Genomic DNA, 23900 nt, shown 5'->3' with positions numbered 1-23900 from the left:
CAAACTTCACTCGAGAGCACGTCCGTGATCGTCCATCCACAGCAGGTTAATCATATAATATACCATACAAATCCTAAACTGAGGCGTCATCCACACATTCAAATCTTAGTTGCATCAGAGTCTTTCTTTTCTGAACCATTTAAATATTTGGTGTCTGTTCAAACTGTGGGCTCATGAGCTTAGAGGTACAATGCACATTAACAAAGAGGCCTGCAATAATCAAAGATTATTTGTAGGAGCTTGTTTCTATTAAATAAAAAGACACAAAACATTTCAGCACCTCCAATGAATGGAGTAGGAGTTTGGACCCACACGGTGGCAGCAGTGTAAAGGACAGAGTTTACTTTGGTATCCTGACGGAAAGCTGCTGATGGATTTATCACACGGTCAAACTGATTTGATTTAATCTTCAAACTGATGGACAGTGTCAGAGCTAAATGCACTGAGTGATCTGGAACAAACATACAGTACAAAGCTCTGACATGCAGCAGTCACATTGCAAACTAGCTCAGGGTGCCAAAGGAAACTCATTAATTGGCAGGTTGAACCGTTTTTTGTAACATTTGTTTCTTGCAGCACAAAGTTTCTGTGGCAGTGAGCAACGAGCCACTTGAGGGAATTTTGTGTTATTTCCAACTCGCTGACCAGACTTTATTTATCATTTAAACCCTAAGTACACCTTTAAAACTGTGAATAATTGAATGATGAACTCAAAAAGATAAGAACATGAGAATCAGAACCAACAACTGCACGTGTTAAACTGTGGCCTCCTGAATCCTCCAGGATTCATTCAAACTTTATTTTACTCCAAAATGAAGTCGTGTGTTTTTAATGCTTTTCTAAAAGTTCTTTAATTTTTTATTTTTCTTGAATCGATGGTTAACAGTTCAGCATGGTAACATTATCCTCTCAAACATTCAGAGCTTAAATAAATGAACTGGCTCTTACACGGCAGGTTTTTACACTCAAAGCTCTCTACACAACATCTCTTATTCACCCATTCATACAAACACTTTTTTCTACACAAATCTAACATTCACACTCATTCATCAGAGAGCAGCTGATCTGCAAACTGTAGACCAGAGCAGCAGGGACCAAACCTCCAACCTTCGATCTCCTGAACCACAGCCACCCCCAAGTGTGGCCGAACACTCAGCGCTCCCTGGTATGGGATGTTCTCGTGAAACACTGGCCTCCTACACTGTGTGCACACTTTGGGTGGTTCAAAATGAGTGTTCTTCGTCATCTATAAACGATGAAGAAACTTCTATTGGTTTATTGTCTGTGTCAGGACTTTGGTTTATCTTCCTTTTACCTTCAGCTCATTAGTGGCTCAGTGCAAAATGTGGCTACCAGGATATAGAAGCGCATAGGTGCTTGAAACTTTGCTGCCATTTTTAGACATGATGTTTGACAACCTTGTGCTCCAACTCACATGTTGTAGAAGAAACTTCATGACTGTTCTCTGATTTTTCCTCTTAATAAGTCCATTACACTTATTTTCCTTCTCTTTTAAATTTCTGTGGAAGAGAGCCAGAGATTAATAACAAGTGTGATTGAGTGCAGAGAGGTCTATTAGCACATAGTGAGTGAAGAAGAAACACCCAGTGCATCATGGGAATCCCCGGCAGCCTATGTCTATTGCAGCATAACTAAGGGAGGATTCAGGGTCACCTGGTCCAGCCCTAACTATATGCTTTAGCAAAAAGGAAAGTTTGAAGCCTAATCTTGAAAGTAGAGATAGTGTCTGTCTCCTGAATCCAAACTGGAAGCTGGTTCCACAGAAGAGGGGCCTGAAAACTGAAGGCTCTCCCTCCCATTCTACTTTTAAATACTCTAGGAACAACAAGTAGGCCTGCAGAGCGAGAGCGAAGTGCTCTAATAGGGTGATATGGTACTACAAGGTCATTAAGATCAGATGGGGCCTGATTATTTAAGACCTTGTATGTGAGGAGCAGGATTTTGAATCCTGGATTTAACAGGAAGCCAAAACAGGAGAAATCTGCTCTCTCTTTCTAGTCCCTGTCAGGACTCTTGCTGCAGCATTTTGGATTAGCTGAAGGCTTTTCAGGGAGTTTTTAGGACTTCCTGATAATAATGAATCACAGTCGTCCAGCCTGGAAGTAATAAATGCATGAACTAGTTTGTTAGTCATATCATTAGTGACGGACTAAATGTGTGAGTTTAATACTGGAACAACATTCAAAAAGTGAGGGCCGGCTTGACTGCAGTGAAACAGACTCTGTGCCTGTTTCTATAACCCGACAGTATCTGTTTGAGGCCACAGGAGGGTTTGTCTTGGCACAGATTGTTATTAAATCTGATATCATGACGATCACTTTGAGCATTCATTATGTCTTCCTGCACAAAATAGCCACACTAACTGAATATTATAAATCCTGTCTTGGAGAAAAACCACAAGAAAAACCCCCAAAGTGGTGCAGCATTCTGCCAGCACTACACCTCTGGTTGTGTTATAGGCACACAAAGTTTTTCTTTGTAACATTACTATTTGAATACTGTGTAAATGTTTTGAACCACCTTGATTTCTTTAAATGGTATGATCTTTCTTCAGCAAGTCGATGAACTAGCTTTGATGGCAAGCTTTCCTTTAGCTTCAGAGGATGAGAGAAGAGGCAGCTGTGCAGCAAAGACAGAAAAACTCCAGCTTCGTGTCTTTTTCATTGTAGCTGAAGTCCGGGACAAACTGCTCCTTTTCACCTCAATAAGAAACGCGTAATATTTTCTCTGAATACCAGACGATTCCATTTTTTCCTGAATCCTTTATCATCTGTAACTGAAAATAGTTGTGGGTGATTACTATACCTTTCTAATGTGACGTTGTTGTCCCTGCCTCTCTCTCTCCCTCCCGCTCTGTTCCTGTGCTACTGACTGTAACTACCCCCCTCCCCCTCTTTAAAACCTCAGAGGACTTTGAGCTCCATTTCTCTGAGTGTGTCTATGTGCACACCCAGGAACTTGAAGCTGGACACTCTTCCCACGCACTTCCTGTTGCTGCAGCTCAGACTTCCTCCTTCCTCCTCCTGAAGTCGAGTGTGGCTTTGTTCTCACGTTATCATTGAAAAAGCACCGATGGCCAAAAAAAGAAAATTAAACTTTGAAAGGCCGCTGAAATCCTGGAGACATGTTGCTCAAGACCACTTATAAAGTTACTACGAAGGGTTGGCTGCAGCACAGCAGGCAGCGCAGCTCTCCTACTAACCAGAAGGTTGGTGGTTCGACCCCTGCTCCAGTCTACATGCCAAATACACTTGAGCTGTGTGTGGAGAGAGAAAGCACCTATGCAGAAAACTCATGGGAAAGGTGTTTGGAGTGCTCAGGTAGAAACTGCACCACCACAATGAAAGTCTCGCCTTCATTATTAGATGTAAACTCTACCGTGGTGGAGCACAGAGGTAAACTGTCCATGTGTGGGGACAACACTCGCAGCGATGCAAACGTCTGCATGAGAGCTCTCATTTTAAACCGTAGTCCCTATGACAAGAACAACGAAATGAAATACAGCGTTTTCTTTTTTCCAGGATTTATTTAACATGTGCAGTATTCACAAACATCCAACTGTAATTCGTAGGATGACGGTTCCATAACACACGGGCTGGAGACGAATAGCTGGGCCAAACCTGCAGTCTGAATTGATAAGACTAAGCTAAGAAGTGCATTGAATGTATCATATAAATAAGTGGCCACAGTGAATTAGTGCTTTCAGAGGAATACATTTATGTGGTTCAGGTAACTTAAAAGGAAGAAACCATCTTTCTGTGCTGCAGACTGCCGATGCTTCCCTGCACAAAGGATTCAGGCTGAAGCTCCTCCTGAGCCACTTCCAGCTACACTCGGGAACTTTGATACTTCTTGGAAAAAAAGACTTTTAGCAGATTTTTTCCCTTAACGGTTGCTGTGGCAACCTACGGCGCCTGTGTGGTACCCAAACCCACAGCATTTGCGTAAGCAGACAGCAGATTCACTACCTGCCTAGTTTCCAGTGTGAGTCTGGCTTCAATAAGCCAGTCCTCCACCACTCTCCTGGCCTCTCCTCTCAGCTGGTTCACCAGTTTAGCTGCTAGCTCCAGGTCCCCGTGCTCTAAGCAGTAGCTAGCATATGACAGAAGCTTGAATGGATCTAAATCCTCAGAGCTCAGCTGGCTGGGCGGAGCTTCCTGACTCTTCTCAAACAGCAGTGCAGCTTGAAGGTAGGACAAGAAATACTGATACAAGGAGTTACGAGATTCATCGATGAGAGCGACGCGGCGGGCCAGCGATCGCAAGGAGTTGAAACGGGCACGGAGAGAGGCCTCGCTGTACACGCCTCGCTGCAGGGATTTCTCTGGAAGAGCCGACGCCAGCGCCAAGGCAAAGTCGTTGTCTCGGCAGCTGTCGCGAACAGCCTGAGCGGCGTTCTCCAGAGGCACAGTGGGCACGTCGGCTTCAGCAGTCTTTAGGGAGTAACTGAGAGCCTCCACAGAGAGCCACAGCTGGTGGGCCTTACGAGCCTCGTCCTCTGCTACCACGTGGCCTGTGTTCAAAAGACAAAGAGATTTACATGACCGAGTGGAAAAGAACGTGTCTGTGTGCACGTGGACATCCAGTCCCTTTGCACACCAGAACCTGACTTTTAATATCACAGGAAAAAAATGATCCAACTATTCCAACATTCATCTACACACATCATCATTCCTACATGTGGTACTCCTCTGCAGCACTCCAGATAACAACCTACCCGACTAATCACTCAGTGCTATTTCTTTGCTTTTTTGGATGCGTGTATCTCTTACTGTCTATAGCTTCTTCCACCCCCTTCAGCCTCGCGTAGGCTGTGTTCATGTCCAAAGTGAAGTTGTCGAGCTGTTCCTGGGTCAGCTGACGGTAGCGAGTCTCCTGTTCCAGCATCTTACTGCTCAGTACCTGAACACAACCAAAGCATAGCTCTGAAGGGCTGAAGGATGAAAAGCACACAGCGTGCAACTCGCAGGAACAGAGTACGCTGCTGCAGCCTGACTCGTCTCAGGTGTCTTGGCCACGCCCCCTTTACAGGATATTAGTGGAAAAAAGCTTAAGATATGGCAGAACACAAGCTGTCAGCTTCCCGTATACAGCAGCATGTTTATTTTATCCTACGCTATATCACAGACCTCCAACAAAGCAAAGGCCATCAGAGTAAACACAAAACAGTTTAACACGTTTACTGAAGACAGAAGGTTTGAAAATAAAGAAATGATCCAGAGCAGCATCTTTGCTGCAGATGTCAGTAAGCTGTGGTCATGGTAGTGTTGCAGCATGAAGGAAGTGACCCTTCTTGTAAGTGCCAAGTCCTTTCAAATGCACTTAATGTTTCTAACAGCTCAACAATTATCAGCTGAGCTCAAGGTACAAGAGAAAAGATCAGTTTACTCAGATATGAAGAACGATGCGAGAAACAGGACGTGAGGAGAAACAAAGAGGGTTTTCAACCAAATACATTCATTACAATTCAAATGTGAGGTGAAGCAGAGTTTGGATTCTTTGTATTAATAATAGTTTATGGCAACAATGACACAAAGAGCTGTTTTACTTTGAGACAGTTCAAACATCTTCTTGACTGTTTTTACTTTTAGCATTTTGTGCCACTGTTAACATCTATTAGCAAACTTTCTGTAGGATGTTTGTCAGACAGCCAGTGCAAGCTGGTTTTATGGATTAAGTAACTTAACCAAGCAGACCACGTTTTATTCAGTATATATTTTGTGTTTACTCTGGTTGCTTAGACGCTCCAAACCTGGCAACTCAGAGCCACTAGTGTCCTGTAAGTACTCATTTCTGATGTGTAAGCAGACTCTGGGGTAGAGAGATCACCTGCTCAGCCTCAGCTTTCAGCTCGTGCTCCTGGACTTTGAGCACATCTTGGACGTGGTCTGTGTGAGCTGCTGCCTGCCGCCGCAGCTGAGTCCTCATCTCTGCCTCCATCACTTCTCTTAACTCAGCCAGCTGCGTACACACAGAGGAAATCGTAACACGTTTTAGATACGCTCACGTTAACTGAAAAACCAGAACAATCTAAAGATATTTTTTCCTGCACCTTCCTCTCCTGGTCCAGCCGGGCATCTTCTTTGACATGTTGCAGGGCAGTGTTGACAGCGTTGTCCAGAGCTTTCTGGTCCTCGAGTTTCTGTTGCTCCAACGCTGCATCAATGTGGATCTTCTCTCTGATCTTCTGCTCAGCCAGCTCTCGGTTCAACTGGTCAATGCGACGATGTGCATGGGCGATCAGAGCGTTGAGGTCGTCTGTGGACAGTTTACCAGCTAACACACAAAAACAAGTTATCATTGAAAACGTACTTCCTGATCAGCACATAGTTTTGAATGTATGAAAGTAACTAAGAGTTACGGTGACATGCAAGAACGTGAGGTTTTGACTGTAAATGCACATTTCAAAAACCCCGTGGATGTTCAGACGGTGGACTTAGAGCCACCAAACGTTAGCTAACAAAAGACGCACAGAGCTTAAACAACATATTAGATTGTGATCCGATTCTATTTGACGTGCCTGTCACGAATGATACAGGTTATACTGATGTTATTAGTACTGAAACACTAATCATGTGTTGCTGTAGCCACAGACACTGAACGTCGCTCTAAAACCTCAACATCAGTATGGAAACCTAAATATTGCTCCTCAGAGGGGAAACGTTGTCACATTCTTTCACTGTACTGTCATCCATGTCAGCAACACAATGAGTGTCCTAATGCATGCTTAATAATCTGGGAAAGTAAATCCCAGACAGCTGATTCTGTTCTTCAGGACATGCCTCGCTCTGTTTATTATCGTACCAGCTGGGAGAGGGTGAAGGCGGCGGCATGAAAGACAGCTTCAGCCACACAATAACATGAACTGAGGCTACAGATCACGACTAATAACACTGCGCTGATGTTAGAGACCTGTCTTTATTCATCCATCCCAGACACCAGCTATGGCTAGCAGGCTACACGTAACATCTCTGTGGTTAGAGGCCTGAGGCTGCACGTGCACGTCGACCATCTGGGAGTCGAGCAGGTGCTTAAAGGTACATCTGTCACCGTCTTACAATGCTGTGACTGCAGCCCTTCCACCAACTCTGTGAATCGTACTCATGGCCATTCATCACTACACATGACAGTTTCCATATTAACACTCATGAAACTGACCTCAGGCCCATCGTTAGTCCGATTAGCGACCGATGAAAACACAATGTCCAGCTGAACAAATCGAATCAAACTTTGTGTGTGTAAAGACACGTGTTTGAGTGTGTATGCGTGCTCTTACTGAGCCCTTTCCAGTTGGCCTGGATCTCTGGAGTGAGACTGCTGACTTCCCTTTGAAACTGTCGTTTGGCTTCGTTAACCAGTTCACTGTACTGGGAGACGATCTTAGCCTCTGACTCTGCAGACTGAACCTTTAGTTGGTAACATTTGTTAGCAGAACAGAGAGGTGTGAATAGAAAAGGACGAGTTAATAATCATGACAGTGGTGAAGATAACACAGCCAACACTTTAACTGCACATAGTGCTGGTCACTAGAGTTTAATAGGTCATACCACACACATGCTCACAGGGTGTGGGCAAAATGATAATCATATTTCTGATGACAGAGAAAAGGAAACATTTTATCGACACTCACAGCTTGCAGGCAGCAACATTTGTAAGGAAATGAGGAAAATCAAAGGCATTTTGTATCCTTGTTTTAAAATGAGTGTGTATCTACTGAAACAAGGCGCTGCCAGCAGTGCAAAGTAGTGATACAGTATTATATCCAGTCATATCTCAGCATAGAAGGAGCCTACGTAGCGCTCCCATCACATGGACTGGAGCTGCAAATATAGCTGCTGCTGCTGGGTTGAGTCACCTCCTCACAAGTTTTCTTGCCCATTTTACAAAGTACTGTGCTTTGATGCTAATGTAGCTCTTATGTTTGGTACTGGCCAACAGAGGCTAACGTGCTGCTGTCACTTTCATTCAGTTTACAGCTGAGAGGTGCAAATGTGAACTTGAGCCTCAGAAAGGAAGCAAACAGGTCACTTTAATCTCCTGTAGTCGTCCACAATGCACCAAAAAAGAAAACAAACTTTACCTTCATGACCATTTTGTCCAAGTCCACAACCATGTTATGGAGATTCTCCTCTGCTGCTAAAACCAGCGGGCGAACAGAGGATATCTTCAGCCCTTTGGACTCGTCAATCACTGACCTGAGACTGTCCAAGGACTCGCTGCAAGGAAAGAGATGTGCTGATAAGGAAGACTGCCAAAATAATTGAGTTAGGCAGAGATGTACACGGCACGCTGCACTCATCACAGCCCTGAAAGCTGAGTGATTATTACATCTTTCAGATTAACCTTGTGCCACACTGGTCATCAGAATTAAAGAAACACTTTTACTCCAAGCAGGAGAAATCACAATTTAAAGAAAGAACATTTATGATTTTCAAGCTAAGTGGAAAAGAAAGAATTCTTCTTCACACACATTCAAGTTTGTAATAAGTATGTTTGTGTGTGTGTGTTTGTGTTACTTGGCTTTCGACAGAGCGGCTCTGGCATCGTTCAAAGCCGTGGTTCTATCAGCAAGAGCAGCTTCCAGGTCCTTCCACTGGTTTGACTTCTCCTCAGGAAGAACCTAAGTTTAAGAAGAACTTCGATAAATCTACTGCAAAACAGCGACGCTTCCCATTCAGTGAGCCGTGGCTTAAACATTACTAATACAGCGCTGTGGTGGGTGGACCACACAGGCCACAGCAAGCAATGTATCTGATTAAAAACAAGAGTACGCAGGTCTTCAGTGACAGCGCTGCTGTGAGACGATGCAGACGAGCCCAGTCCAGTGGTCTGCAGGACATGTGGGCTTGAGGCAAAGATGGAGTCCTGCCTCATTCATCAGCCTCGATGGAGCGTTTGCAGGTGTGAGCTGGGGATGTCAAATAGATACATAGAAACATTCATGTGGAATTGAAACATATGGATACTTATTCGCAACAGTATCCATCAGACAGGCAGGCGGACAGCAGCTCCACCCTCACCATCAGCTGTAGTAGCAACACTGAACATTTACTGCCATCAGATTCTGTTTAGCAGTTATTAGAAATGTTTCCCTGACCAGCGCACATGTTACCATTAGTCATTTAATGTAAGGTAATACTATTACTTTGTTACTCTATTGAAGTAGGTATGTGTACTTTACTTGAGTATTTAATTTTTACTTATACTCCCTACATTTTGAAATAAATATCTGTGCTCTTTAGATTTACCAACAGACTCATCTATAGTTTATACTCCGAGGTTAGCGGACAGGAGGCGTGCAGGTATCTGTGCTACAGAAAAGGAAGCATGAAGTGTGCAAGTGGTCCCTGCATTAGTGGTTAGATCTGTCCCGACAAGAGTTACACAGAAACCAAACAGACTAAACCAGAGCTGTGAAACACTAAAGAGCTGTGCCCAGAGATTCTACTGTACTCTACTGAAAACAATCTGAACTGAACATCACAGGCTTCCTTCAGCCACACCAGCACACCGTCACTCTCCCTCCAGCCTGCGGCCTTTGGCTCAGATTCAGTCCATCACAGACGGTCCATTTACAAAAGTACTGGACGCTCCCCCTCAGCCCCCAGCAGACTGACCTACTGTATGAAAACCCCGGGGGACTTCCTTCTCGAGTTAACTCATTCACCACAGAACACTGGACTAAGTTCAAGGACTCAAACTCGTCCCAGGTTTTTAGTAGATGGACCGACAGTGTCCAACGTCGCCTTCAAGCTGAGGGGTAAAAAAGGCCCTAAAGGGCACGGTGGCCTGTTTTGGTTTTCCAAAAGTACAATCACTGATTTGTACTTCATGTTACATTTGGAGTACCAGCTGAGCACAGTCCCCATTTGCTGGGGGTATTAAAACATAAAAGTTGGCACATGCCTTCCTTATGAAGTGCTTGCTGTTTACCTCTGCTTCCATAGCCTCCTTCAGTTTGTCTGTGTGCTGCATGATAGCCTGCAGGGCTGCTTCTTGCGCTCCTATGGCCTGCAGAGTAGCTTTGGCCGAGCTCGCCAGTGAGTCTTCAAGACTGGCTGATACCGCTGCAAAGCAATCACACAGGAAGACATTTACTGTCTATAAAATGACACGTCATTATTCAAGTGGTCAGTATGCAACGACGTCACTCTTTGTGTGTGTGTGTGTGTGTGTGTGTGTGTGTGTGTGTGTGTGTGTGTGTGTGTGTGTGTGTGTGTCATCCTACATGCTGAAATATCCTGTTCCTCCTGCTCTTGTTGAGCAAGTCTAGCAGCCACTTCTTCTACTGGACGCTCTTTCATTGGTTCTGTGGGTGCAGGATGGACCGCTGTCGCCTCCTTGTGTTCATGGCACTCATTGCACTCTTCGAGAGAAAACACAAACACAGACCTAAAACAACCCCAGTAATCCTCGAGACTGCTGGACTTTCAGCCATGAAAGAACATGAAGTGCTATTATTGTATGTTCACAACACGAATGAAGTTTTTGCAAAACCTTTGCAAATGTAGATGCCTCAGTGACACTGCATGTTAAAAACATTTCAACTTTGGTGCAGATTTGCTTCTTGCTTCATATTCTGTCTCCGGCATTAAATGAAAACTACCGTAACTACTTACTCAACCTGAGCTATTGCACAAGTTAACTAGTCTCCATCCATGTTTCACACAACATGGAGAACTCATGGAGACCAGCAGGTTTGATGCACAATCAAACCTTCTTGCTGTGAGGTGCAAATGCTAATCACTACCATCATCCTGACCAACATAATAATCATGTGTGCTGCATTTTAAAATGACTATTATTTTGTTTGTTTCAACGTTATGAATTTAATCGTGAACGTCTACAGATCCACAACAGAAAGCGTCCTCTATTGTGGAAGCTTGTAAGCTGTAAACAGCATTGGTCCTAGCACTGAACCCTGTGGAACTCCATAATTAACCTCAGTGTGTGAAGAGGACTCTCCATTTACATGCACAAACTGGAGTCTATTAGATAGATATGATACAAACCACTGCAGCGCAGTACCTGTAACACCTACAGCATGTTCTAATCGCTCTAATAGGATATTATGATCAACAGTATCGAACGCTGCACTGAGGTCTAGCAGGACAAGCACAGAGATGAGTCCACTGTCAGAGGCCATAAGAAGATCATTTGTAACCTTCACTAAAGCTGTTTCTGTGCTGTGATGAGCTCTGAAACCTGACTGAAACTCTTCAAATAAACCTCTGCAGATGATCTGTTAGCTGTTTGACAACTACTCTTTCAAGGATGTTTGATATAAAGGAAGGTTGGAGATTGGCCTATAATTAGCTAAGACTGCTGGGTCTAGAGATGCTTTTTGAGTAAAGGTTTAACTACAGCCAGCTTGAAGGCCTGTGGTACATAGCTGATTATTAGAGATAGGTTGATCATATTTAAGATCGAAGAATTAATTAATGGCAGGACTTCTTTGAGCAGTTTTGTAGGAATGGGGTCTAAAAGACACGTTGATGGTTTGGAGGAAGTAATTATTGAAGTTAACTCAGAAAGTGTTTGAGAATTATACCACGGAGTCAGGTACTTCTGATTAGAGACCTTAGTTTTCACAGGAGCTACAGTATCCAGAGTCGTACGTAGTGAGGAGGTGAAATTATTAACAAGATGATCGACCTCTGTTGGAGCAGCGTTCAGATAGCTGCTCTGTGTTGGTACAGGGCACTGAAGATGATAACAGTGGGTGGATTATATTCTTAAACGTAGTTGCTGCACTTTCAGAAAGACGTCTACTGTGATGAAGTTACAGGTTACATGTATTACGAGAGTCGTTATTACTAAAGGAAGCCGACTAACTGAACATCTGAGCAGGAAAGTGCAGGAGAGAACGGTCGGTCGACTACAGACTCTGCATAAAGCACGTAAAGATAACATATCAATATTTAATTCAATTGGCTAAAACACTGCTGTGCTTGTAACAGGAACAGGAAGTGGTACTCTACTGCACAGAGCGCCAACACCAAGTCAGAGCTCCACCCAAAGGAGAGGATTTAATCGTATATACCATGTGCCCACTGTGGATTTGTCTGTGGTTTAGATACTGGCTCTTCTAAGCTGCCGCCCAGAATTTTGCTTTGTGCTGCATAATGACAATAAAGAAGGACAGCAGAGCGTGCAGTGGTTAGCACTGTAGCCTCACAGCAAGGTCCTGTTTCAGTGATGATACCTTTGACTGCTGGTGCCTCTGTGTCACATGGAGCAGGGACTGATGGGACCTCACCGATGGCTGAGATGATATGAGTCGCCTCTGCTGAGGCCTCTAAATGGGACACAAATACAGAAGGCAAGAGCCGCTCAGGAGCTTCCATGTGTGTCACCACGCGCAAAGCCACTCATACACATAGTAAAGACCATCCATCTACTGGTTTCATCATCACTTCAGCTTCAGCTACAGTGAGGTAGTATTTATGGCAGCATAATGGCTTTAAAGCTATCAAAGATACAATGGCTGCTACAAACTAAGAAGCCTAATAGCAGTGCAAAATGAAATTTCACACGGGAGCAGAGCAACAACAGGAGAGTATAGGAGAAGACAGCTTACCCTGAGAGGCTTCTGCTGGGGCTAAACAACAGAGCGCACATTTACAAACATCTCAAAGAAGAACGGGTGGAGCTAGCAGCTAACAGAGCACACCGCCCCCCCAGAGTGGAGAGTTTGCATCAGCAGATATTAAACGTTGGCTTGTCCCAGAGACATTTACAAGTGAGGCTGATTTGAATGAACTTGAATTAAAATAATATTAACTTCATAATGTAAATAATGATATTACGGCACTGTCGAGATGGCTGATGATCAGGCTGACTCTGGTGAACACTTTCATGAAACAACTGCATCCTTTGAACACCATCACAGTGGATTTTAAATCAAACTGAAAATCCTTCCAAGTCCATCGCTGCCTTTAATGTAGAATCCACGGACGTCACAAAACGCCACCTTTGGTTTTGCAACTGAAAGCGTGCTCTACAAGAGTCAGGTGACCAACTTTATACTATCACAGATTCCTGGTGCCATTTCAATCAGCAGTTACAATGTCAGCAAAAATAGTGACCTCGTACAGCACATTCCTTTACATGCATTATGAGGTGTCGCTAGATTTTCTTGCACGCTCAGTCGTCCAGGTAAAGAAATGTGGACGCAGCATCTTCAGCGTGTTAAAGTGGGTAAAATGCTCTCCCACTACGTTTTGACAGTCTACCTCTTCCAGGGTGTTCTTGAATTTGCTAAATGTTGCACAGGGTGTCCCCTAACCAAGGAAGGACTTTTGCGATTACTCACTTTAATCCCTCTGTCCTACAGGCTTCTCAGTGTCGCTGAGGTCGCAAGTGCATTTCTTCTTTTAAAGAATTTACCAGATTACTGACTCGGCCTCTCCTACGGTTGTTGCCAGCTCTCTCATACATCTGTTGGGTTTTCAGCGTAACGCTGGCCTCACTCACTGTACCAACATCACTTTGGAGCGCTTACTGCAAATTCCAGAAAAACAAACCAAACACAAGTCCAACTTTATCTGTTTCATTTGTAATGGAGTCCTTACAAACTTTGTCTCTGAAAGTGGTTTATTAGATATACAAGTGTCTATAATGTATAACTCAATAATCCAATACTAGTGTTAGAATCCTTGAAATGAAGCTGCGCTGGAATCACATCTTGGCTGAGTTCAAACCCACTGTGGTGGTGTACAAACACAACAGCCCCTTACTGTCACTGCACAGATGCAATGAAACTGTGGGCGCTCCACCCGACTACTGTGAACGAACTATAACAAAACGGAAATAGAAATAAAGCTGATAGAATCAGAGCACATGATAAAAGGCAGATGGCAACATGAAGCCATGAGTTATAATGACACTTACCCTCTAGGCTCTGTGCAGGCTGACTGGGGGCGGGGCTGGAGTCTTTGACCGGACCCTCGGCTCCCTCCTTCTTCGCCGACTTCTTCGCTTGTTTTTCTATCATAGAGGGCGGCTGGGCCAACTCCACCTTAACAGCAACCATTTAAATCGAAGCATACGTTATTACAGTGTGGTTCTAAAAACGTGGTTATTCTTTCTATACAAATATTTAGATTGTATTGTGTGGAAGTTTATTAGCTGATATCACCAATTCTGAGTCGAATTTTAACAGACACACACTGGGGGGGTGGAGGTATGGGGGTGGAGGTATGGGGCTTCAATGCAGTCTGATCATTTGAAAAGCCATTGTAACGTACAGTGAATCCTCCTTAAACCATCAGAGACCAGACACTCACACATGGAGAGCCAGTAAAAGAAAAAATGCTCGACTTCAATTCTTCTGAACTGACGGTGAAACACAAACAAACTTTGTGTCCTGTAACTATGACTAGGATGAGCTGAGCACCGTACCCGTTTCTTTATGGGGAGGCCAGGATCTTGGGCAGCGGGTCCCAAAGCCAAACCCAGCAGCCAGTCTGAGTACGGGACGTTCTTCTCAACCGCTGCTCTGAACTTATGGTCCCATTTGGCGTAGAGTACGGTCCCTCCAATGCCACCACTTACTGTCAGCAAGCCGGCAACAACCACTTTGGAAGCACTACTGAAATGAAAAAGGACAAGCAGACATGAATGAATGGACAGTCTCGCTAACAGCCTTTGCACTCTGTGTGTATCCTAGTTCAGCCGACTTGCATATAGTGATCTCAGGAGGAAAGCGATGCTGTAGAAGCGGCACGCTCTTCACTACGATAGCACTGAAGATCTTCTCTTGAGGATGAGAGATCCGTGTTTTGAAACGACAGGGAGCAGTCGCATGTAAACATGGAGCCAGAGCGCAGCGGCCAGCGGGACACAGATTTTGGTGGCAGGCACAGCACATGTCGCATCCATGTGAGAGGCCCTTAAGAAGACAGCTGAAGCCCATGTGCTAGTCCTAAACAATTCATTAGTGTACTGTGTGTGTTGGTGTGTGAATGGGCTCATTGAGTCAGCACGGAGAAGATCTTGGAGAACGCACGGCTGCCGTGAACACTCAGAACAAGAGCTCTGAGTGAAAAACTGGATTACATCTGGAGGGGCTCGCTCGAACAACACCTTTGAGCGCAAATTCGATCACATCTTGGGGAAGTGCACTGTGGTCGTGAGTTCTCAGAACCTGCTCTTTGCGCAAAAAGAACGACAACATCACGAACGTAAGTTTGATAACATCGTAGAAAGCTCGCGGCTCTCCAACGGGAGATTGAGAGACCAGTGTTGGACTGTAGAACAGCTTTGAAATTCATATGAGCTGTTCGCACTAAAGTAAAAAGCACCATCACTTCATGCGGAGACCCCTTCGGCGCCAGCTGCGGCCTCAAGGCTGGAGCTGAACAACACACCCTGATAACGACTGTGTTTAGACTGTTCCCCCCATTCCATGCAAGGCCACCTGGGTTGGCTGGATGCGCTGCCTACGCCGGCTCTCTCTTACCCTTTACCCGCCCCTGTTGCTTGTCTCGTGTTTCTATGGTGTATTGATAGTCATGTGCTTTTGTGCTGAGGTGTTTTTTCTGTTATCAAACTGTTCTCCCACTAGGAGCTCAGTCTGAGTGGAGTTTTTTTCTCCTCCTCTCACCTCATGTTATGTATTTTCGTTGTTTTTTCCTATCAGCCGACCTTTCTGACATGTCTCCCCAATGTGATGTTTGTGTAAAGTTGGTCAGAAGGTTCCTTTGTAAGTGCGCATGCGCCATTAGCGTGCTGCCTGCTGTAACCCTAATTTCCTTCGGGATTAATAAAGTATTCTGATTACCTGCTCTCTCCTGCTGTGTAGTGCCGACACTGCTGCAGACTGGTAAGAGGGATTCTCCTGTAGTTCTTCTGGAAAGTGGTGAGGAAAGTGTGGCAGTGAAAAGAAATCCATGTCACACAGATCCAGAACGGGCACACATTCACAGCAAGCACAGAGCAACAAATTTCAGTGCAAGCAACAGACTACACAATGTTTTCCTTATCGTCATATAAAAAATTGGGGAATTAGGTGCAGAGATGCTGTTCATAAGGTAAAAACAGACTTTGTGCAATTCTAACAAGCCTGAAAATCAGTACTTTGTCTGAACACCTTTACTCTTCAAAACAGCCTGAGCACTCTGAGCCATGCTTTCTTGTAATTACATTAAATAGCCTTCAGAAACAGAGGTTTCATTCTCTGTCAGGACGGTGCCACACTGCTTGGATGGACACGGGTTAGTTTCAGGACAGCTTCATCAATTGAATTTTTCAGAGGGAAGGTGGCAGTCAAGAAACCACTGATTTAGAGGAGAAACAGACAGGGGTGGGTGTGCCAACATAAACAAGGACTGGACTGAAAGAGCGCAGAGCGCAGTCCCAGGAACAGCTAAGATACTGCGCAGAGCAGCCGAGCTGGAAGGGTAGACCGCCCGCAGAGGCGCAGTGCTATACCGACAGGTCGATCACAACCAGCTAATCAGCATTTGATGATTTTAAATTTCATGATATTCACGTCACACACGAGCTTGCCCATTAACTGTAGCGTAAGTAATATATGGGTTTTAGTAGTTTTTCACTTGCTGTTAAATCATAAAAATAATTAATTTGTCGTCATTAAATCTAAACAACAATAAGCAAAACTGTTGATTTACCATTTAAAACAGATCAGCAAATGAAGTACAAAGCATGATTTCTGAGCAGTAAACTGCATTCTTATTTTGTAAATACAGATTCAGGTACATGGCGAACACATCCAAGCTGAGTCCGGCAGAGACGAACATGTTTCCGTGTCCCGTGGAAAGAAGAGCCGAGGTGCAACAGTGTGATGCTGTAGCCCAGGGATGTCGAACTTATTCCGGCCCACTTTAACAGGTGAGAGCCACCTTTCTGTCACTGTACAGAAGTCTGGCTGCACACTTAATCCCAGAAACAGAACATAAAGTTTTCGAGAACGCACATCATGCGTTAGTATTTGTGGATTTTACGAAGACAACCTGCAGCGTTTGTTCTGATTCATTATAAATACCACGTCTACGTGCAAACGCGTTTAAAGGCTAGTGCCGCTAGTAGCATAAAATACTGCTCCGGTTAGCTGGTATCAAACCTGTGGCCGATAAAAGGTCAAACAGACAAGTTTTGGTTTTTGCCATGATGACCTCTCCGCTCAAACTTAGCCAAACTCGTTAGCTTGGTTATGCTTAAAACGCCATTATCCATCTGTCACCGGAAGAAACCCGGCTAACGTTAGCATGCTGCGCTGTTCTGACAGCGTCCACAACCAATTGCATGGCATCAAATACAGCGCTCGACAGCACCGAAGAGTTAACAGCCCGAACTAGTAAATTCACTGTGGCACCTTGAAGCAGGCTCTGGGTCACTGAATGACAACACGCTAACGTTAGCCCGCGGCTGCGGAGCAGGCAGCAGGCTTACCCGGGCGGTAGCATTAGCCCCTCTCAGACACGCTCTCAGCATGGTCTTCTCCTGCTTTGGTTTCTGAGTTCGTAAATAAATTGACCTGCACAGAAACAGATAAATTCTTTGCTGCTCTTCTTCGTCTTCTCGCGCACTCTTCTTCTCCTCAGTACTTTGCGTGGATTAAACGTTTGCGTGCACAACAGCGCCCCCTTATGTTGTTCCCGTCATTCTTCCATCTTTTTTGATGTCCCACACATAGATTTATAAGAGCACACAAATCAGTTTGTCCACCTTCGTCCAAGCCTCGATCCTTATTTCCCCAGCGCTCCTAAACTAAGCTAAACAGATTCTCACCAGTGCCGGGCAGTTCTGGTTATCTATACTCTCTAGCATACAACACTGGTTATGTGTGAGCTCGTACAGTATTCCAGTTCAACACACATTTTCCACTAATTACTACATCAGCTGTGTGAAGTGTGTCAGAGAAACTCTGGTTTCAAAGTCACTATTTAAATCTGTGGCATGCTGTCCAATGATGGACCAAGTTTTCAACAGTTTTTAGCCAAAAAAAAAAAAAATTCACAAAAAAAGAAGAAACATTGATTTTTCTTGTTTGTTTTATTTATTTGTTTGTTTTTTTATTTCAAGTTCTATTAAAGATACAGCAGTAAGAAACAATTACATTTGTATTAAAACAAAAAGCCACAGCCCAATATTTCTCAAGGATAACTCAAAACAACATCATTGCCTCCGTTTCTATTAAGACGACTCCTCCGAGTTCAGACAGTTTCTATGCATCTGGAATCTTCTCAGGTAGAATATGAGAGACGTAAGCTCGCATTTGCACAAAACTAGATGCACACTCCAACAGGCCTCTCACTGGTACAGCAAGTGGGGGTTTTTTTGAATACCAAATTCTGAACCATGCGTCGTTAAAAATGTAAAATCTTGTCATAAAATACTCGGAACAGATAAACTACAACAAATGGCCCAAACGATGGATGGAGAAACATATGGTGAAAACAAAACTCAATATTAATAATAATCAGTGACTACCAGCCAAAGACACAGAGTGTGTCCACACAGACTCTTAGCTGGCAGCTGCAGCAGTTTTTTCTGAGTGGACTGTGTGAAGTCGATGTGGGGGGAGGACTGAACCATTCAATAACAAGCTATGCAATATTAGGCTCTGCCGTCCTTTGTACTTTGACCGGAGTACCGCAGTCTTCATCCTGAACAACACAACACAAACAATATCATTTAATACAGTGTTTGTAAGGGTGGCTTTTTCATCTGTGGATTAAACTTTGCATAACAAGTAAGGAGACCTGTGTTTGCTCCCATTGGACAGCCTGCTTGTTTCACCTTAAATGGGCCACATTTGCCAGAATAAACCAGAATAAACAGCAGAGTTGAGCAAAGAGAAAGCTGAGCAAACACGCTTCCTTTCTTTTTGTGCCAAGTTTACAAGCAATCCCACCATCATCATCATCATCATCATCATCATCATCTTTATTTTCTTAAAAACTGATGATCGTCTAAACAATGGACCAGATAAATATTTAAACCAAGGTTCCAGAAAGATTCAGTCAAAACCTCTTAATCAAACGCTACGATTGTCAGTCGTCAGCACGTGTGGGCCTCGACATTTCAGCAGCACCTCAGTGACTTCCACTCACCTCCACTGACAGGCTGTGTATCGGCAGCGAGGTCTGGGTGTTCTGGGAGTCAGTAATGGTTGGGAAATCTAGTTCAATGTCCATTACATCATCAAGGTTGAGCTCCTCACTGGTGGGAGAAGGAGAAATATACACATCATACATGAGGACGGCCAGCAGCTGACTGACGACGTGCAGAATGTGTACGAGTGTCTTACACGACATCGAGGGTCTTGTCCTGGCCTTCCTCTGCAGGGGGGTCCCAGGCGTGTAGTTTGACCTTCCACAGTTTGATCTGCTGGTCCCAGGAGCGACGACTGTACTTCCTGAACTTATTGGGAGTTTTTGGATGAACGCCTGGCTGACGCATGTGTCTGAAAAGAAGAAACACGAGGGTTAATGCTGACCAGTGTATTACACACACCAGCAGCGGGCAGGCTTTACACTGGATGCTCCACAGCACGCGTCTCTGTCGACCTACTTAGGAACTTCTTTGATGTAGCGGTCGTAGGCCAGCGTGTTCTTGCCATAGTTGATCTGTTTCTGTCGTCGTAGCAACACAGCTTCATCGGTTTCCATGTTATCTCCCTCTCTGGAGTCACAGCTGCAGCACACAGACACATTTAGTCCCGTGCACACAATACAAAAAGACACAACTCTAACATTCAACGCGACAAGAGCCCGACTTCCTTCATAATGATTTTACTCGTAAATGATTGTAAACACAAAGTTTCCAAAAAATTAAAAAGTTACTGTCGTGTTAAACAAGCCTGTGTTACCGTTTAATGAACAAAACTCGGAGTTTTTACATTAGTAACGAGCTCAAAGCCGTGACATGGCAGTTAAAGCGATGTTTGACACGTCGTGTTTCAGCCTCGCTGTCACAAGGACAGAAACCCTCATCGTCTCATAGCAGATATGATATTTATCGCATCATATTCTGATGCTGAGCACTTTACTTTTTGTTACCACATAACTGAGCTCCATTAGTGCAATCTGTTTTACCGTACTCGCTGCTTTGTTCGGTGATACTGCATTGATTTTATTTCATGTTTCCATCATTTTTGGGATGAATACATTTTGTCTTGCCTTATTTAATGGTAAAACTACATTGCACACTTGTATAGCTGCAGGTGGACATGTGGTTTGAGAAGCGAGTGTTCCATCAGTTCGTGAATATTCTGAGTTTAAAGGTCTGTGAGAGAATGAGATACCTTCCAGACGAGCCAGACGAGGCCCTTCTCTCCCTCTGGGTGAATTCTGCCCCCAGTATCCTCCTCCTGTAACTGAACACAGTGCAAACAGTGAGTCTGCAATCCAAAACAGGAAGAGAGTATCTGCTTTCATGTGCTTAAAAGACACCTGAAATGATGCAGAAACTGTTTAATTACCGCTGCATGTCTCTGTGCACATCCCTCCTCATCTCATCGTCCTCCACCTGGCTGCCCCAGTCAGCCTGCCGACCACAGCGGGACACTGAGCCTGTGCTCTCTGGTGTAGTGAAGCTAAGAGGACAATACCACAGGTTACACACACACAGGGATGTTACTGCTACAGTTCCAGCAGATGTCGTGGCCACATGTTGGTAATGGAGTCAGTAACCTGATTTTTAGAGTGGTTCATTAGCAGAGACTGGCTTGCTTCACTCAGTTATAGTGTAGTTAGATTTTTTTAAACACTACCATTCAAACTAAAATCATTCTAATAATTGTTTTTCTTTTTCTTCTCGAGCCTACACTGGAGTTTGGATGTGAACTACACAGACCAATGAAATTCTCACACTGCACGGTCTACATTTAACAAAGCACCTTTGAGCAGGGCCATTGAAGCTGTGGGTTTTTGGTCCAGTCTGAAACATTTCCCCAACAAACGCCAAAAACCCACAAAGCTTCAGCCGCCTCGTGGCTTTTCAGTTACAAGTCCGCTGCCTTACATGTTTATCACTTTCCACATTAACTGATCTTACTCTCACCTAGTATGTCTGCGATCAGGGTGTTTGTAGCTGGAGTCGGTGTGTCCGTTCCTTCCTCTATCGATATCATCTGCCTCGCTGTTGCTCCGCAGGCTCCCATTGATCCCCCTCTTCCTGCAGTGGGACCACCGAGATGGGCCAAAGCTACACAAGAAGACACAAAACACGTGCAGATTTAAACATGCTAATTCATTCTTGTTTTGATATTAGATTTCTGCAAACACGTCTCAAAAACATTCTCTTCTGTGTCAAATTAGAAAAAATAAATCACGGCTGTTAAAAATGCAAAAGCAGCAAATACATGCATGGACTGCAAACACACGGTGGGACGCACGGTCCCACGCAGGAAAGCACTCATGATCGTTTCACGTCTCCGTATTCAAAAATGGCAAAGCTGCACTAACTGTTTCAAAATCCGGGAATTTCTTTTAAACCTTCTTAGACAGATTAAAGTCTAGAGAAGCTGAACTTTCTTCAATAATAAATGGTTAGTTGAGTACAGTGGGTAAAACTGGAGCCATACACTTCCTTTAATAGACTATTTCTCCCGCCAACTTCTTCCGATTGTGCGGACCATCATCCATCTGTGACTCTTGTTTTTCCTGGAGGGCACTTAGGATTCTAATATCAGACGTTACAACTACAGCTGTTAACCACCTGTCACGGTTCATCCACTCACTTGTGTGTTACACTTAGCATTCACAGTCCACAATGTACTCGAGCGTTAGCTTTAGCAGCTGTCTGTATTTAACGCCTTACCGTCACCTTTTTACCCGCACTGTTAGCTAGCGTCACTGTCAGGTCCACTGTTCACGACAGACCTGCTACAGACTGCTAGCTTCTACGAGCTTAAAGAAAATAAGGTAACCACAGATACTAGCAAGAACACAGCGTGTACTAGAGTCACGCGGGTCCATCAGGTACAACAAATGTTTTTTAGCCTTCAAAATGTCCAGATCATCTTTGCAGACAAAGGTTAAGCTAATCTGACGCAGTGGCTTCCATTTAACGAACACAGACAAAGGTTTAGCCGCTAATGACAGACTGAGGCGGGAATGTAAACAGACCTTTTTTCGTGCTCGATGTTGTGATCCTCACGTCGCCGCTCTTTGGTCCAGTCAGACATGTTCTCGGTTAAAAAACAAGACTGCGTAGCAGGAGACTTCTTTGTGCTCAGCTGGGAACTTACAGCACCTACAGTCTGAAGATACGCGCCAACTCTGAAAGACGCGCGACCTCAAACGAGCCAATTGGTCACGTGGCCGGAAGTAGGAACGGAGGAAGACCACAGCTGTCGAATATGTGCTGGGCTGAAAGAGTGTGCTCACGCTGTGTCTATGGCGTTATTTTTGTGCAAATAACGCCATGTGTATCCCCCTCTGGCAATAGTCGTGCGGTTTTCTTGTGGCCTCTGGTATACACAGCTTCTCTGAGCTGGCTCCAGGATGTTTAACTGCGGATGTGCTCGATCGACAAGGGGCGGGTCTAAGGTGCTGCGCTCCGCCTTCTTCTTCTTCTTCTTCTTTATATGGTTGGCAAACAGCAAAATGACGCATTACAGCCACCAACTGGTGTGGAGTGTGGACCGAAAAGACGAGAAAAAAAATCAAATCCTCCTGAACAAATGGGTCTGCCTTAAGAACCAAAACACAGCCTGATAACTTTCACTTATAGAGTTCGTGCGAAATAAATCAAGCAAGTCCAACTTCACTCTCATATCGTCCAGCTTTTTGATCAGTTGTCTCCTTTCAGCATCATACTTAATGCAATAAAACGTGTTCTGTTGTTTCCTGTTCCCTACTGCAGTCACACTCCCCTGTACAGTGTTTTCCTATTAAAAACAATGTGCTATTTTATTTATTTATTTATTTTTAGAAAGAGGGGCAATACATATTAATGAACATTTTAACAAATGTAAATATGCCAGATTACAGCCTTGGGCTAATTTCCATCTGCAGACCCTCTGGCAGGTTGGTGTTAAACACAAGTTAGTAAAAAGATACAGAGACACTATTTACAGGTCATGTGACAAGGACAAAAACAGTGATCACATTATACTAGAACAAACAATGACGAGGAGAGTGGACACAGAGGACAGTATAGATAACAATAACGGAAACACATCAATTATATTGCACAAACCCCAGTATTGCACATGCCCTGACTGTCCTGATACTGCACTGACCCATTGCACTAACAGTTGTTTCCCTTTTTGTAATACACTAACTCTTTTTCCCGTCCAATATAAAACATGATTATTAAACATAATCACATGTTTGTGTTTCCCTCAGCCGCCCTTTTAAGTGACTCTTAAAGATGGGTAGACTTGTACTTCCCTCACTGACAGTGGAAGACTATTCCAGAAGCTCACTCCCTGATATGACAGAGCATCTGTGAAAAGGTGGTCCGTCTGAGTGCCAGTTCACAATCACCTCTAACAGCGGCTCGAGTCAGTCGAGACCCGGCAACACTGCTAGACTTTTGTTTAATAAAATCACTGATTGGTGGAGGCGCCAGACCATGTATAACTTTGTATAATAGACAGGCAGATTTAAATGATTTGAAATTAGTAAAATTTAAAAACTTGGATTTTTCTAAAATTTGACAATGGTGATATGAAAAAGGGGTTTTCATCTAATATTTTCAATGCTCTCTTGTAGCATACTTCAATTGGCCCAATAGCAGCAAAGCTCGTATAGCACCAGCTTGTAATACAGTATTCAATATGAGCCGGTATCATAGAGTGCAGGAATGTAATCGCTGCTGTGTCTGTTAATGATGTGCAGATATGTCTGAAGTTCTGTATATTAACATTTACAGTTTTCACTACTTTTTTAACGTGTTTTTAA

General features: G+C 44.1%; 2 protein-coding genes across 4 annotated transcripts; both read right to left on the bottom strand.

Moving 5' to 3' along the window:
- Positions 1-3527: 3527 nt before the first annotated feature.
- immt (inner membrane protein, mitochondrial (mitofilin)) lies at positions 3528-17605 on the bottom strand. 3 transcript variants are annotated; one of them, XM_086261827.1, is made up of 15 exons: positions 17437-17605; positions 15806-15873; positions 14425-14614; positions 13915-14041; positions 12602-12622; positions 12227-12319; positions 10250-10387; positions 9955-10088; positions 8538-8641; positions 8102-8237; positions 7298-7427; positions 6074-6297; positions 5851-5982; positions 4794-4923; positions 3528-4534 (listed from the first exon to the last, which is right to left on the bottom strand). In XM_086261827.1, the coding sequence occupies exons 1-15, from the start codon at positions 17476-17478 to the stop codon at positions 3927-3929; spliced, it is 2277 nt and encodes a 758-aa protein (XP_086117953.1). In that variant the 5' UTR covers positions 17479-17605; the 3' UTR covers positions 3528-3926. The 3 variants fall into 3 exon arrangements, with proteins under 3 accessions (XP_086117953.1, XP_086117964.1, XP_086117973.1); XM_086261838.1 differs by having other exon boundaries at positions 14425-14611; XM_086261847.1 differs by lacking the exon at positions 12602-12622.
- A 419-nt stretch (positions 17606-18024) lies between these two features.
- Positions 18025-22542, bottom strand: slbp (stem-loop histone mRNA binding protein). The gene is made up of 8 exons (XM_086261814.1): positions 22119-22542; positions 21052-21195; positions 20471-20584; positions 20294-20365; positions 19561-19683; positions 19298-19453; positions 19101-19209; positions 18025-18653 (listed from the first exon to the last, which is right to left on the bottom strand). The coding sequence occupies exons 1-8, from the start codon at positions 22175-22177 to the stop codon at positions 18594-18596; spliced, it is 837 nt and encodes a 278-aa protein (XP_086117940.1). The 5' UTR covers positions 22178-22542; the 3' UTR covers positions 18025-18593.
- Between the last annotated feature and the right edge of the window lie 1358 nt (positions 22543-23900).

The sequence above is a fragment of the Aulonocara sp. 'chitande type north' Nkhata Bay genome, linkage group LG2, assembly GCF_057382095.1.
Source record: "Aulonocara sp. 'chitande type north' Nkhata Bay isolate Kocher_YH1m ecotype deep benthic linkage group LG2, A_spYH_male_GT1.1, whole genome shotgun sequence".
NCBI classification, from domain to species: Eukaryota; Metazoa; Chordata; class Actinopteri; order Cichliformes; family Cichlidae; genus Aulonocara; species Aulonocara sp. 'chitande type north' Nkhata Bay.
This window is presented reverse-complemented; position numbering and strand designations above follow the sequence as displayed.